This window comes from Bombina bombina, chromosome 2 (genome assembly GCF_027579735.1).
Source record: "Bombina bombina isolate aBomBom1 chromosome 2, aBomBom1.pri, whole genome shotgun sequence".
Lineage (NCBI taxonomy): Eukaryota > Metazoa > Chordata > Amphibia > Anura > Bombinatoridae > Bombina > Bombina bombina.
In genome coordinates this window covers 851,399,430-851,414,080 of record NC_069500.1, presented here as the reverse complement: position 1 = coordinate 851,414,080, position 14,651 = coordinate 851,399,430, and the positions used below count along the sequence as shown (strand labels likewise).

The window sequence follows — 14,651 nt, the reverse complement described above, 5'->3', positions numbered from 1 at the left end:
TAATCCTTGTGATGTTTCGGGGGACACACTCCCCTTCCTCAGACCTATATATATATATATATATATATATATATATATATATATAAACCAAAATTCATTAAAATTATGGGGGGGAGATAAAAAAACTAAAATTAAAATCCTCCATGTCTCAAAATTAAATCAATGTAAATATTTGCATAGGAAATAAGCACATCTAGGCAAGTATCCCCGCTTGCTTTTCAAGCAAGCGGGGATACTTGCCTAGATGTGCTTATTTCCTATGCAAATATTTACATTGATTTTTATATATATATATATATATATATATATATATATATATACATATATATATATAAAATTAAATCTTGTTTCTAGTGTGTAATAGTTAAACACATTTACTTACTTTTGCACATAACATTCATAAATAACTACAAGTGGCTGTAAACAATTTTACTAAATAGATAATCTGAACAAAACCTAGTAAACATATTCCTTTTTGTAAAGCATTGAATAAATAAATGAAATCTACGCTCTCAGATTGTACATGGTGTACAAATGTCAGCAACAGCATTGCTTGTCATTCAGCCTAAATGAAAAGAAAATTCTCACAGCACGATTCAACATTGACTAATCTGCAATTGTAGATAGCCTTGGTCTGATAATTAATCCTTTTTTCATTATTAATCAGCAATTGTTCTATTACTGTTGTTTTATTATCTTGCTCCCGTGTAGATACATGCGCTCCCTCTCTCGTTCGCTCCCACTGTTTATGACCTTGGCCTGGATTTATTCAGTGGCTATGATTGTGAAAGGTATAGTTTATGAAAAAGAAGCCCGTCTTAAGGAAACAGTGAGGATGATGGGACTTGGAAGTGGCACTTACCGTTTTAGCTGGTTTATCAGCAGTTTTATTCCACTTGTCATCAGTGCATTTCTTCTCACAATCACGCTCAAGGTGACGAATGATAATTTTAAAGTTAATTAAATGTATAATTAATTTAATTTCTGCATGATTTTTTTTTTAATTATGATAAAACCCTGCATTTTTTTATTGCATCTTTTAGTTATGTTCTCTTTTTAATTATGTAATTACCTATTTTTGGTTATGCATACATCAAGATCATGCTTGCTTAATAATTGACACCATTTTTTAATTATATAATGCAATATTGTATGCAATTTCCAATAGAAATTTTAATGCTATAATTTAATAAACAAAAGAACAATAAACAAAAGAACAGAAATATTAAAGGGATAGAAAAGTCAAAATTAAAATGTACATAAATGCAATTCAATTTGAAATAGAATCATTCTTGCAATATACAGGTAGCCCTCAGTTTACGCCGGGGTTAGGTTCCAGAAGGAATGGTTGTAAATCGAAACCGTTGTAAATTGAAACCCAGTTTATAATGTAAGTCAATGGGAAGTGAGGGAGATAGGTTAAGTGTTACTTATAACAATTTTGAGAGGAGCCTGTCCTCTCAAAATTGTTATAAGTAACACTTAATGCATTATTTTTAAAGCTTTCAAATGAAAAAACCTAATACAATAATCACACAGCACAGAATATATAATTAAACTAAGTTAAATGAACAAAAACATTTGCTAAACAGCATTATAAACCTAATAAAATAATCACACAACACAGACTTCACTTGCATTTTTCTGCAAACAGTTCTTTCTATGCATTCCAATCTGGACTGATTTAAAGACAGGAAGATCTTGTTCCTATGAAATCTGCTCGATAGCTCAGGTCTGGTTAAACTGATTCATTTCAGCTTGCTTGGCTTTGCTGAAACACAAGCGGACAGCTCCACCTACTGGCTATTTTAATAAATGCACTGCTTCTCAATCTCAGTCACATGACTGGAAAAAAAGGTTGTTATTCTGAAACAGTGTAAATTGAACCGTTGTAAAACGAGGGCCACCTGTACTTCCATTAGCCAAACTACTTCTAATAAAAGTTATTACTGTGAAATACACACATATCCTGTGAGGGCCTGTGAGCCAGTATTCAAGCTTAGAGAGCTGAAGATGGTGTTTATTGCTTCAGTGAAAGCACAATTTGTGTCATACAAGCAACCACTGACTCTCTCTGAGAACGTGTGGTGTTTAAAGACTGGCGCACGGGTGCCTCACAGGATATGTGCGTATGCCACAGAAAAACAGTAACATTGTATTAGAAGCCTTTTTGCTAATGTGAGTATATTGCAGAAACTGCCTCTATTTCACACTGAAATGCACAACATGCATATTTCAATTTTGATCTTTCTATCCCTTTAATCAGTGAAAAACAATTTTTAGAAACTGACTGAATTAAAGTGGCATTGTACTAAAAATGCTTCTATCAATTATATAAAAGAAACTCAAACACCTTTTTTGTTTTGGTGTGAAAAAATGTTAACACCTTAAAGGAACAGTCAACACAAAAATTGTTATTGTATAAAAAGGACCTTTACTACCCATTCCCCAGCTTTGCAGTGCACAACCAACATAATTATATTAATATATTTTATAACATTTAAATCTCTAAATTTCTGCCTGTTTCTAAGCCACTACAGATAGCCTCTTATCACATGCTTTTTTATTAGCTTTTCACAACAAGAGACTGCTAGTTCATGTGGGCCAAATAGATAACATTGTGCTCATGCCCTTGAAGTTGTGGCTGACACTACACTAATTGGCTAAAATGCAAGTCAATAGATAAAAAATAAATAGCCATGTGATCAGGGGGCTTTCAAAATAGGCTTAGATACAAGGTAATCACAGAGGATAAAAGTATATTAATATGTTATGCAAAACTGGGGTATGGGTAATAAACAAATTATCTTTCTGTCTGTCACAGTCTGTCGCACATAAAGGGCAGTGGCAAAACTGCATGCGGTGAGATCTGTGCCATTACAGCTCTGAGAACCACAGGTGATGTACAGTCACTATCATTAAAGGAATAGTATAGTCAAAATTACTTTCATGATTCCAATAGAGCGTGCAATTTTAAGCAACTTTCTAATTTACTCCTATTATCTTTATTTCTTCGTTCTCTTGGTATCTTTATTTGAAAAAGCAGAAATGTAAGCATAGTAGCCAGCCCATTTTTCATTCAGCACCTGGGTAGCGCTTTCTGATTGGTGTCTAAATGTAGCCACCAATTAGCCAGCGCTACCCAGGTTCTGAAACAAAAATGGGCTGGCTCCTAAGCTTACACTCAAAGATACCAAGAGAACAAAGAAAAATTGATAATAGGAGTAAATTAAAAAGTTTATTTAAATCATGAAAGTTTAATTTTAACTATACTATTCCTTTAAAGTGTTTAATAAAGTTGTTTTCCATTTAAAGTGAATGTCAATTTTGATGCTAAAGTGCCCATTTTTAAAAATTTTGATTAATTCATCAAAATTTACATTTCACTCCTGTTGAGAAAAAAAACTTACCTTTTAAACTTGACAGCAGCTCCAGCTTCCTCTGGTCGTTGCAAGCCATTTCTGACTTCAGAAGTGGTGGATCGGTCATCCTCCAATCACGGCTTCCCCACCGGGGGAATCAATGTCTGATTCAACGCTGTGATTGGAGGAAGCCAGATTCCTCATTTGAGACCCAGGAAGAGGCTTTGCTGGAGCTGCTGTGAAGATTAAAAGGTAAGTTTTGTTTCTCAACAGGAGTGAAATGTAAATTTTGATGAATTAAAGTGCCCCTGTTTTTAATCAAATGTTTAAAAACCGGGCACTTTAGCATCAAAATTGACATTCACTTTAAAGTTAAACAGAAAAGTGCAACTAATATTTAGGCATGTCTACGTCTTACGGGGCAATATAAACATTTTGCTTGTTCAACACAGGATTATCAATTTTTAAAAACAACAAACCACTTCAATACATTTATAGATATAACAAAACTTTTGAATATTATGTACCTTTAATACTTTTAATTCTGATGCAGTGCTGAAAATGCTCAAAAAATTGTATGTATAATCAGATGGGTCTATGGGATATCAGAATTCTGAGAATAATACATTCTTGCATGAAAGTTCGGAACTCTACTTTAAGTCACAGAGCAAATGCCGCTTTTAGACATTTTAGGATCTCTGTCTAAAATATTGATACAAAGCTATGTTGTGTATAAACTATAAATATGTTTGTGCTAGCCAAGTTAATAAGTTCTTCAAAGAAGTATTTAACTCTGTTGACTGTTTTATTTCCATGTTCTCTTTCCATGAAACTATGTGTTTGTGATATTAACAATGTTAACAGAATATTAACCAATTCTGAAAAATGTTTTCTGGAAAATATAGAGAAGTAAGAGTAAATTTTTGTTCATGATCATGTACTCTGAGAGATCATGTGCCTTCTTTAACCTTCTTTATTAAGCATGTCCTCTCCAGAACAGAAAGATAGATAGATAGAGAGAGAGATAGATAGAGAGAGAGAGAGAGATAGATAAATAGATAGATAGATAGATAGATAGATAGATAGATAGATAGATAGATAGATAGATAGAGTGGGACCTGAACTCTCACCTGATTTAGACAGCAGGTAGGAAGCCTTTTGGGGTATTAGCCTCTTCCTCAGGAAAGCATTGTACAATTAAACTGTAGACAATTGAAGAATAAGCCCCCCTAAATTGTGCAAATTGCATAAATGGTTGCTAAGTAACCAATTAAAAACATGCAGTAAATTAATAAGTGTACACATACAAAGAAAAAGTATTCCCAAGAATAAGTGCTTATAGCTCAAAGATGATATTGAGAAATATATTGGGTGTAATAATCTAGAAATTCACTTAGGCATCAGCATAATACAAGCTTTCACAATGCATGTTAAGTATACAAACCACCTCCCATCTTCATAAATACATATACTGAATACTATACACAAGCACACATGTGTTTGACTCACTGTAGAAGTCATTTCACTTTAAGATAAGGATCCACCTCCAGACTCATGGATGGAAACAGTGTCATCATGGCTCTGTAGCAAAATTTCCCATTTTATTTTCTATTATCAAATCTTTCTTTTTGATTTTATTTTTTCATTTCTGAAAAAGCAAATTTGAATTTCATGGACAGTGATATCAATGTGCAGGTTGGCATTCAGCTGCACACATTTATCAATTGCTGGACAGACAAGGTTCGCTCTAAGGAACTTTATCTGCCCTGCATTGTGCTGCCCAAATTTAACATTGCAGAAAGCATTTGCTCATGCAGCTGTGCACCCTGCTCTAACGCAATCAACTGCACAAAAGCAAGGTTTATCGCCCCTTGGGGCCAAATTACTAAGCTGCGGATGCAGCTGTTTCTGTGCAAGCCTTTGGCTCGCCGGAAATGTAAACTTAAGAAGCAGCGGTATTAAGACTGCTGCTCCTTAACTCATCCGCCACCTTTGAGGCAGCGGACAGCAATCATCCGGATCAGATATGAATGAGTTGATTGACACCCCCTGCTAGTGGCCGATTGGCCGCAAATGTGCAGGGGGCGGCATTGCACAAGCATTTCACTAGAAAATGCTTGTGCAAAGATAAATCCTGACTGCGGCCCCCAAGCCTTGAGGTGGTAGAGAGGCGTGAGAGAGCCTGAAATGCTAATGCCCTGAAGCTACATCTACAGTTTGCAAATTTGAGGAGAATTTCATGAAAAGCAGAAAAAAATAATGACATAAACTTCATATTTACTTTTAGAATGTTTACATGAACTTCTTATGTAGATTTGATTGTGAATTTGTCCTTTTAAGAAAGCAATAAGAAAAACTTAAAGGGACAGTCAACCATAGAATTGTTATTGTTTTAAAAGATAGATAATCCCTTTATTACCCATTCCCCAGTTTTGCACAACCAACACAGTTATATAATGTACTTTTTACCTCTGTGATTACCTTGTATCTAGGAACCTTCTTCCAGCCCCCTGATCACATGACTGTGACTTGTTATTATCTATTGTCTTAAATTTAGCATTGTATTGTGCTAGATCTTAAATAACCCCCTGTGCCTGAACACAGTGTTATCTATATGGCCCACGTGTACTTTCTGTCTCTTTCTGTTGAAAAGAGATTTAAAAAGCATGTGATAAGAGGCAGCCCTCAAAGGCTTAGAAATTAGCATATGAGCCTACCTATGTTTAGTTTAAACTAAGAATACCAAGATAAAAAAGCAAATTTGGTGATAAAAGTAAATTGGAAAGTCAATTAAAATTAAAAGTCCTATCTGAATAATGAAAGTTTAATTTATACTTGACTGTCCCTTTAAATGTTTTGGAGCTTCTGAGACTTCATGGTGAGAGTCCTCACCTCACTGGTATGTTTTTTACAGTAGACTGGAGAGAAACTGGGGATGGACAGTACAAAGCAGCTCACCTAATGAAATGGTGCCCACACAGGGTACATCCTCTTTTTGCTTGTAATGTGCATTTTACAAAAGAGAAGTTTCCAGCAGTACATCAGTCTGACCCCATCCATAAGGACAGTAAATCCCTCAAATACCAAGCAATTCTCTTCTGAACAAATTATTTTTACAGCTAACCACTGATGAACATCTCAGCCTATTTGGGCTTTCCCTAGTCTAAAAAATTATATTCCTGGAGTCATTCTGAAGTAATCAATGACTCCAGACTAGTCATAAGATGCCATCCTGAAGTATGCCCACAGGGCAAAATATTAAAATGAGATGACTCTAGAGTCAATCACTGGCTGTTCATGCTTGTGAAGTAATCAGTAAGGTAATCTGCTAATCATTCTGAAGACATCACCCAGAGATTTTTAACTTAGCTGATGACTTTACAAACCTGGAGATGTCTCATAATGTGCAAATTACTTCTTAAGTAGTTTAAAGGGACAGTCTACATTCATATTAAACTTATATTCTTATAATCATTGCCCCCAGAGTATTACTTCTTACCTGCATTTCAGGGGATTTGGAGATATTTCAAATTTATTTGCGCCGTTCAGTAATTACAAATGGCCCCAAAGCTCCGCCTTTCATCGTCTTCTTCATTCCCTGATTCATTTTTTAATTTTATTTAAATTTTGTGCCCGTGTAGCTTGCTGACGTCACCAAGTTGTGCGTCAGCTACTGAGCATGAGCAGTGTATCCAATGTGATAATCGCAATTCCGGAAGAGCTGTGGATTGCATTAGTATTGTGTATAGTCTGGATTTCTAGGAACGATGACGTCGATATGGCCAGAATGCGTATGAGCAAAGGGGGAACCCAAATTGAAGTTTATTTGCAAGTTCATTGAAGAATCAAGGAAGTAGCTGAAGTGATGTATGTATGACATTATTAATAGGCAGAGTTTTGGAGCCATTTGTAATTACTGAACGGCGCAAATTGATTTGAAATATCTACAAATCTGCTGTGAAAAGTATAGTGACATGCAGGAAAGAAGTAATACTGTGGGGGCAATGATTTGAACTATATAAGTTTAATATGAATGTAGACTGTCTCTTTAATGATCCTCAAATGACTCCAGGATGGTCTCTAAAGTAATCCTGTTTGTCTTGGGTAGTCATTGTAGTCGCAGCAATATCCTTCTTGGCACAAGACTTCTTTCCATTATTCCAAATATGTTTTTTACAGTACTGAATGAAAACATTTTTTTTTTATTCCTGTAAGACAAAAGGGCAACTGTTTCTTTCATGTAATTAGCAAGAGTCCATGAGCTAGTGACGTATGGGATATACATTCCTACCAGGAGGGGCAAAGTTTCCCAAACCTCAAAATGCCTATAAATACACCCCTCACCACACCCACAAATCAGTTTTTACAAACTTGGAGGTGGTGAAGTAAGTTTGTGCTAGATTCTACGTTGATATGCGCTCCGCAGCAGGTTGGAGCCTGGTTTTCCTCTCAGCGTGCAGTGAATGTCAGAGGGATGTGAAGAGAGTATTGCCTGTTTGAATTCAATGATCTCCTTCTACGGGGTCTATTTCATAGGTTCTCTGTTATCGGTCGTAGAGATTCATCTCTTACCTCCCTTTTCAGATCGACGATATACTCTTATATATACCATTACCTCTGCTGATTTTCGTTTCAGTACTGGTTTGGCTTTCTACAAACATGTAGATGAGTGTCCTGGGGTAAGTAAGTCTTATTTTCTGTGACACTCTAAAGCTATGGTTGGGCACTTTTTTAAAGTTCTAAATATATGTATTCAAACATTTATTTGCCTTGACTCAGAATGTTCAACATTCCTTTTTTTCAGACAGTCAGTTTCATATTTGGGATAATGCATTTGAATCAATCATTTTTCTTACCTTAAACATTTTACTTTTTTCCCTGTGGGCTGTTAGGCTCGCGGGGGCTGAAAATGCTTCATTTTATTGCGTCATTCTTGGCGCTGACTTTTTTGGAGCAAAAAATCTTTTCTGTTTCCGGCGTCATACGTGTCGCCGGAAGTTGCGTCATTTTTTTGACGTTCTTTTGCGCCAAAAATGTCGGCGTTCCGGATGTGGCGTCATTTTTGGCGCCAAAAGCATTTAGGCGCCAAATAATGTGGGCGTCTTATTTGGCGCTAAAAAAATATGGGCGTCTCCACATTATTTAAGTCTCATTTTTCATTGCTTCTGGTTGCTAGAAGCTTGTTCTTTGGCATTTTTTCCCATTCCTGAAACTGTCATTTAAGGAATTTGATCAATTTTGCTTTATATGTTGTTTTTTCTCTTACATATTGCAAGATGTCTCACGTTGCATCTGAGTCAGAAGATACTTCAGGAAAATCGCTGTCTGGTGCTGGAACTACCAAAGCTAAGTGTATCTGCTGTAAACTTTTGGTAGCTGTTCCTCCAGCTGTTGTTTGTATTAAATGTCATGACAAACTTGTTAATGCAGATAATATTTCCTTTAGTAAAGTACCATTACCTGTTGCAGTTCCAACAACATCTAATGTTCAGAGTGTTCCTGATAACATAAGAGATTTTGTTTCTGAATCCATTAAGAAGGCTATGTCTGTTATTCCTCCTTCTAGTAAACACAAAAAATCTTTTAAAACTTCTCTTTATCTAGATGAATTTTTAAATGAACATCATCATTCTGATTCTAATGATTCTTCTGGTTCAGAGGATTCTGTCTCAGAGGTTGATGCTGATAAATATTCATATTTATTTAAAATGGAATTTATTCGTTCTTTACTTAAAGAAGTTTTAATTGCTTTAGAAATTGAGGATTCTGGTCCTCTTGATACTAAATCTAAACGTTTAGACAAGGTCTTTAAATCTCCTGTGGTTATTCCAGAAGTTTTTCCTGTTCCTGGTGCTATTTCTGAAGTAATTTCCAGAGAATGGAATAATTTGGGTAATTCATTTACTCCTTCTAAACGTTTTAAGCAATTATATCCTGTGCCGTCCGACAGATTAGAGTTTTGGGACAAAATCCCTAAAGTTGATGGGGCTATTTCTACCCTTGCTAAACATACTACTGTTCCTACGGCAGATGGTACTTCCTTTAAGGATCCTTTAGATAGGAAAATTGAATCCTTTCTAAGAAAAGCTTATCTGTGTTCAGGTAATCTTCTTAGACCTGCTATATCATTGGCTGATGTTGCTGCAGCTTCAACTTTTTGGTTGGAAACTTTAGCGCAACAAGTAACAGATCATGATTCTCATAATATTATTATTCTTCTTCAACATGCTAATAATTTTATCTGTGATGCCATTTTTGATATTATCAGAGTTGATGTCAGGTTTATGTCTCTAGCTATTTTAGCTAGAAGAGCTTTATGGCTTAAAACTTGGAATGCTGATATGTCTTCTAAATCGACTCTACTTTCCCTTTCTTTCCAGGGTAATAAATTATTTGGTTCTCAGTTGGATTCTATTATCTCAACTGTTACTGGTGGGAAAGGAACTTTTTTACCACAGGATAAAAAATCTAAAGGTAAAAACAGGGCTAATAATCGTTTTCGTTCCTTTCGTTTCAACAAAGAACAAAAGCCTGATCCTTCATCCTCAGGAGCAGTTTCAGTTTGGAAACCATCTCCAGTCTGGAATAAATCCAAGCCTTCTAGAAAAGCAAAGCCAGCTTCTAAGTCCACATGAAGGTGCGGCCCTCATTCCAGCTCAGCTGGTAGGGGGCAGATTACGTTTTTTCAAAGAAATTTGGATCAATTCTGTTCACAATCTTTGGATTCAGAACATTGTTTCAGAAGGGTACAGAATTGGTTTCAAGATAAGACCTCCTGCAAAGAGATTTTTTCTTTCCCGTGTCCCAGTAAACCCAGTGAAAGCTCAAGCATTTCTGAAATGTGTTTCAGATCTAGAGTTGGCTGGAGTAATTATGCCAGTTCCAGTTCTGGAACAGGGGCTGGGGTTTTATTCGAATCTCTTCATTGTACCAAAGAAGGAGAATTCCTTCAGACCAGTTCTGGATCTAAAAATATTGAATCGTTATGTAAGGATACCAACATTCAAAATGGTAACTGTAAGGACTATCTTGCCTTTTGTTCAGCAAGGGCATTATATGTCTACAATAGATTTACAGGATGCATATCTGCATATTCCGATTCATCCAGCTCACTATCAGTTCCTGAGATTCTCTTTCCTGGACAAGCATTACCAGTTTGTGGCTCTGCCGTTTGGCCTAGCTACAGCTCCAAGAATTTTTTTAAAGGTTCTCGGTGCCCTTCTGTCTGTAATCAGAGAACAGGGTATTGTGGTATTTCCTTATTTGGACAATATCTTGGTACTTGCTCAGTCTTCACATTTAGCAGAATCTCATACGAATCGACTTGTGTTGTTTCTTCAAGATCATGGTTGAAGGATCAATTCACTAAAAAGTTCATTGATTCCTCAGACAAGGGTAACCTTTTTGGGTTTCCAGATAGATTCAGTGTCCATGACTCTGTCTTTGACAGACAAGAGACGTCTAAAATTGATTTCAGCTTGTCGAAACCTTCAGTCACAATCATTCCCTTCGGTAGCCTTATGCATGGAAATTCTAGGTCTTATGACTGCTGCATCGGACGCGATCCCCTTTGCTCGTTTTCACATGCGACCTCTTCAGCTCTGTATGCTGAACCAATGGTGCAGGGATTACACAAAGATATCTCAATTAATATCTTTAAAACCGATTGTACGACACTCTCTGACGTGGTGGACAGATCACCATCGTTTAATTCAGGGGGCTTCTTTTGTTCTTCCGACCTGGACTATAATCTCAACAGATGCAAGTCTTACAGGTTGGGGAGCTGTGTGGGGGTCTCTGACGGCACAAGGGGTTTGGGAATCTCAGGAGGTGAGATTACCGATCAATATTTTGGAACTCAGAGCTCTTCAGTCTTGGCCTCTTCTGAAGAGAGAGTCGTTCATTTGTTTTCAGACAGACAATGTCACAACTGTGGCATACATCAATCATCAAGGAGGGACTCACAGTCCTCTGGCTATGAAAGAAGTATCTCGAATTCTGGTTTGGGCGGAATCCAGCTCCTGTCTAATCTCTGCGGTTCATATCCCAGGTATAGACAATTGGGAAGCGGATTATCTCAGTCGCCAAACGTTGCATCCGGGCGAATGGTCTCTTCACCCGGAGGTATTTCTTCAAATTGTTCAAATGTGGGAACTCCCAGAAATAGATCTGATGGCTTCTCATCTAAACAAGAAACTTCCCAGGTATCTGTCCAGATCCCGGGATCCTCAGGCGGAGGCAGTGGATGCATTATCACTTCCTTGGAAGTATCATCCTGCCTATATCTTTCCGCCTCTAGTTCTTCTTCTAAGAGTAATCTCCAAGATTCTGAAGGAATGCTCGTTTGTTCTGCTGGTAGCTCCAGCATGGCCTCACAGGTTTTGGAATGCGGATCTTGTCCGGATGGCCTCTTGCCAGCCGTGGACTCTTCCGTTAAGACCAGACCTTCTGTCGCAAGGTCCTTTCTTCCATCAGGATCTCAAATCCTTAAATTTAAAGGTATGGAGATTGAACGCTTGATTCTTGGCCAAAGAGGTTTCTCTGACTCTGTGATTAATACTATGTTACAGGCTCGTAAATCTGTATCTAGAGAGATATATTATAGAGTCTGGAAGACTTATATTTCTTGGTGTCTTTCTCATCATTTTTCCTGGCATTCTTTTAGAATTCCGAGAATTTTACAGTTTCTTCAGGATGGTTTAGATAAAGGTTTGTCCGCAAGTTCCTTGAAAGGACAAATCTCTGCTCTTTCTGTTCTTTTTCACAGAAAGATTGCTAATCTTCCTGATATTCATTGTTTTGTACAAGCTTTGGTTCGTATAAAACCTGTCATTAAGTCTATTTCTCCTCCTTGGAGTTTGAATTTGGTTCTGGGGGCTCTTCAAGCTCCTCCTTTTGAACCCATGCATTCATTGGACATTAAATTACTTTCTTGGAAAGTTTTGTTCCTTTTGGCCATCTCTTCTGCCAGAAGAGTCTCTGAATTATCTGCTCTTTCTTGTGAGTCTCCTTTTCTGATTTTTCATCAGGATAAGGCGGTGTTGCGAACTTCTTTTCAATTTTTACCTAAGGTTGTGAATTCCAACAACATTAGTAGAGAAATTGTGGTTCCTTCATTATGTCCTAATCCTAAAAATTCTAAGGAGAAATCGTTGCATTCTTTGGATGTTGTTAGAGCTTTGAAATATTATGTTGAAGCTACTAAGTCTTTCCGAAAGACTTCTAGTCTATTTGTCATCTTTTCCGGTTCTAGAAAAGGTCAGAAAGCTTCTGCCATTTCTTTGGCATCTTGGTTGAAATCCTTAATTCACCATGCTTATGTCGAGCCGGGTAAAACTCCGCCTCAAAGGATTACAGCTCATTCTACAAGGTCAGTTTCTACTTCCTGGGCGTTTAGGAATGAGGCTTCGGTTGATCAGATTTGCAAAGCAGCAACTTGGTCCTCTTTGCATACTTTTACTAAATTCTACCATTTTGATGTGTTTTCTTCTTCTGAAGCAGTTTTTGGTAGAAAAGTACTTCAGGCAGCGGTTTCAGTTTGAATCTTCTGCTTATGTTTTCATTAAACTTTATTTTGGGTGTGGATTATCTTCAGCAGGAATTGGCTGTCTTTATTTTATCCCTCCCTCTCTAGTGACTCTTGCGTGGAAAGATCCACATCTTGGGTAGTCATTATCCCATACGTCACTAGCTCATGGACTCTTGCTAATTACATGAAAGAAAACATAATTTATGTAAGAACTTACCTGATAAATTCATTTCTTTCATATTAGCAAGAGTCCATGAGGCCCACCCTTTTTTGTGGTGGTTATGATTTTTTTGTATAAAGCACAATTATTCCAATTCCTTATTTTTTATGCTTTCGCACTTTTTTTATCACCCCACTTCTTGGCTATTCGTTAAACTGATTTGTGGGTGTGGTGAGGGGTGTATTTATAGGCATTTTGAGGTTTGGGAAACTTTGCCCCTCCTGGTAGGAATGTATATCCCATACGTCACTAGCTCATGGACTCTTGCTAATATGAAAGAAATGAATTTATCAGGTAAGTTCTTACATAAATTATGTTTTTGTTTGTGCTTTTTTTTAAATAAACTGAAAAAAACCTTGTGAATAGTACATCAATAGAAAACTATTAGACCAGTGTAGATTAGTCTAAAACATATAGACCATGAAAATACAGAAAAACATGACTAACAGAAATGTAAAGTTGTATTCTCTAAGCCAATCACGTTGTCTTATCCACTGTCATATACCTTAGCTTCATATTCCAAGTTCTCTTTCTCTGATGAGATATAGAGGCCTACTTATCAAGCCGTCAACCGCAAATACGCTGGAATTTTCACAGCGTAATTGTGGCGAGCCTGATTCCCCTTAGTTTTCAAAGCCTACAAACCTGCAAAAGTTGAAATCTGTGATGTAACATACGATCCGCCGGTCTCAGTCCGACACAGATCAATGCTTACGTCACTAAAGATGTTCCGAATGCAAATTTGGCACTATTGACTACTTTTGCTAGTTAACAAATGTCTTACAGGTATGCTCGCCACTATTCCGGCCCAGCGTACCTGCTTTTCAATCCGCCGCCCTGGAGGTGGCGGATGCCATAGGAATCAATGGGAGTCTGAAAGCAGCGAAAGCTATGTTCGCTGCTGCCCAATACCCCATTGATTCCTATGGGAGAATAAAAGTTACGTTTACACCTAACACCCTAACATGTACCCCGAGTCTAAACACCCCTAATCTGCCGCCCCCTACACTGCTGCCACCTACATTATGTTATTAACCCCTAATCTGCCGTCCCGCCACCACCTACATAAAAGTATTAACCCCTATCCTGCCGCTCCCGGAGCCCACCGCTACTAAATAAATGTATTAACCCCTAAACCCCTGGCCTCCCACATCAGTACCACTTACTAAACCTATTAACCCCTAAACCTAACAACCTGCTAACTTTATATTAAATATTAACTCATCCCTATCTTATAATAAATTTAAACTTACCTTTAGATTTTAATTAAACTGTATTAAACTATTAATTAACCTACCCTAACTATTATACTAAAATTACATTAAAAGATTTTAAACTATTAATTAATCTACCATAACTATTATTCTAAAATTACATTAAACTATATTAAACTAATAATTAATCTACCCTAACTGTTATACTAAAATTACATTAAACTACAAATTAAATTAAATATATTATATATTTAAAAACCTTACCCTACTCAAATAATTTAAATCTACTATTACAAATTATAACAACTAAGTTACAAAAAATAACA

General features: G+C 36.7%; 1 protein-coding gene across 1 annotated transcript in view; it reads left to right on the top strand.

The window, feature by feature from the left end:
• LOC128649747 (phospholipid-transporting ATPase ABCA1-like) overlaps positions 1-14,651 on the top strand; it is a 2,013,556-nt gene that overhangs the window by 742,747 nt on the left and 1,256,158 nt on the right. Inside the window, exon 15 of the mRNA XM_053703184.1 lies at positions 712-934. Coding sequence (XP_053559159.1) covers positions 712-934 — 223 coding nt within the window. The remainder of the gene's footprint in view (positions 1-711; positions 935-14,651) is intronic.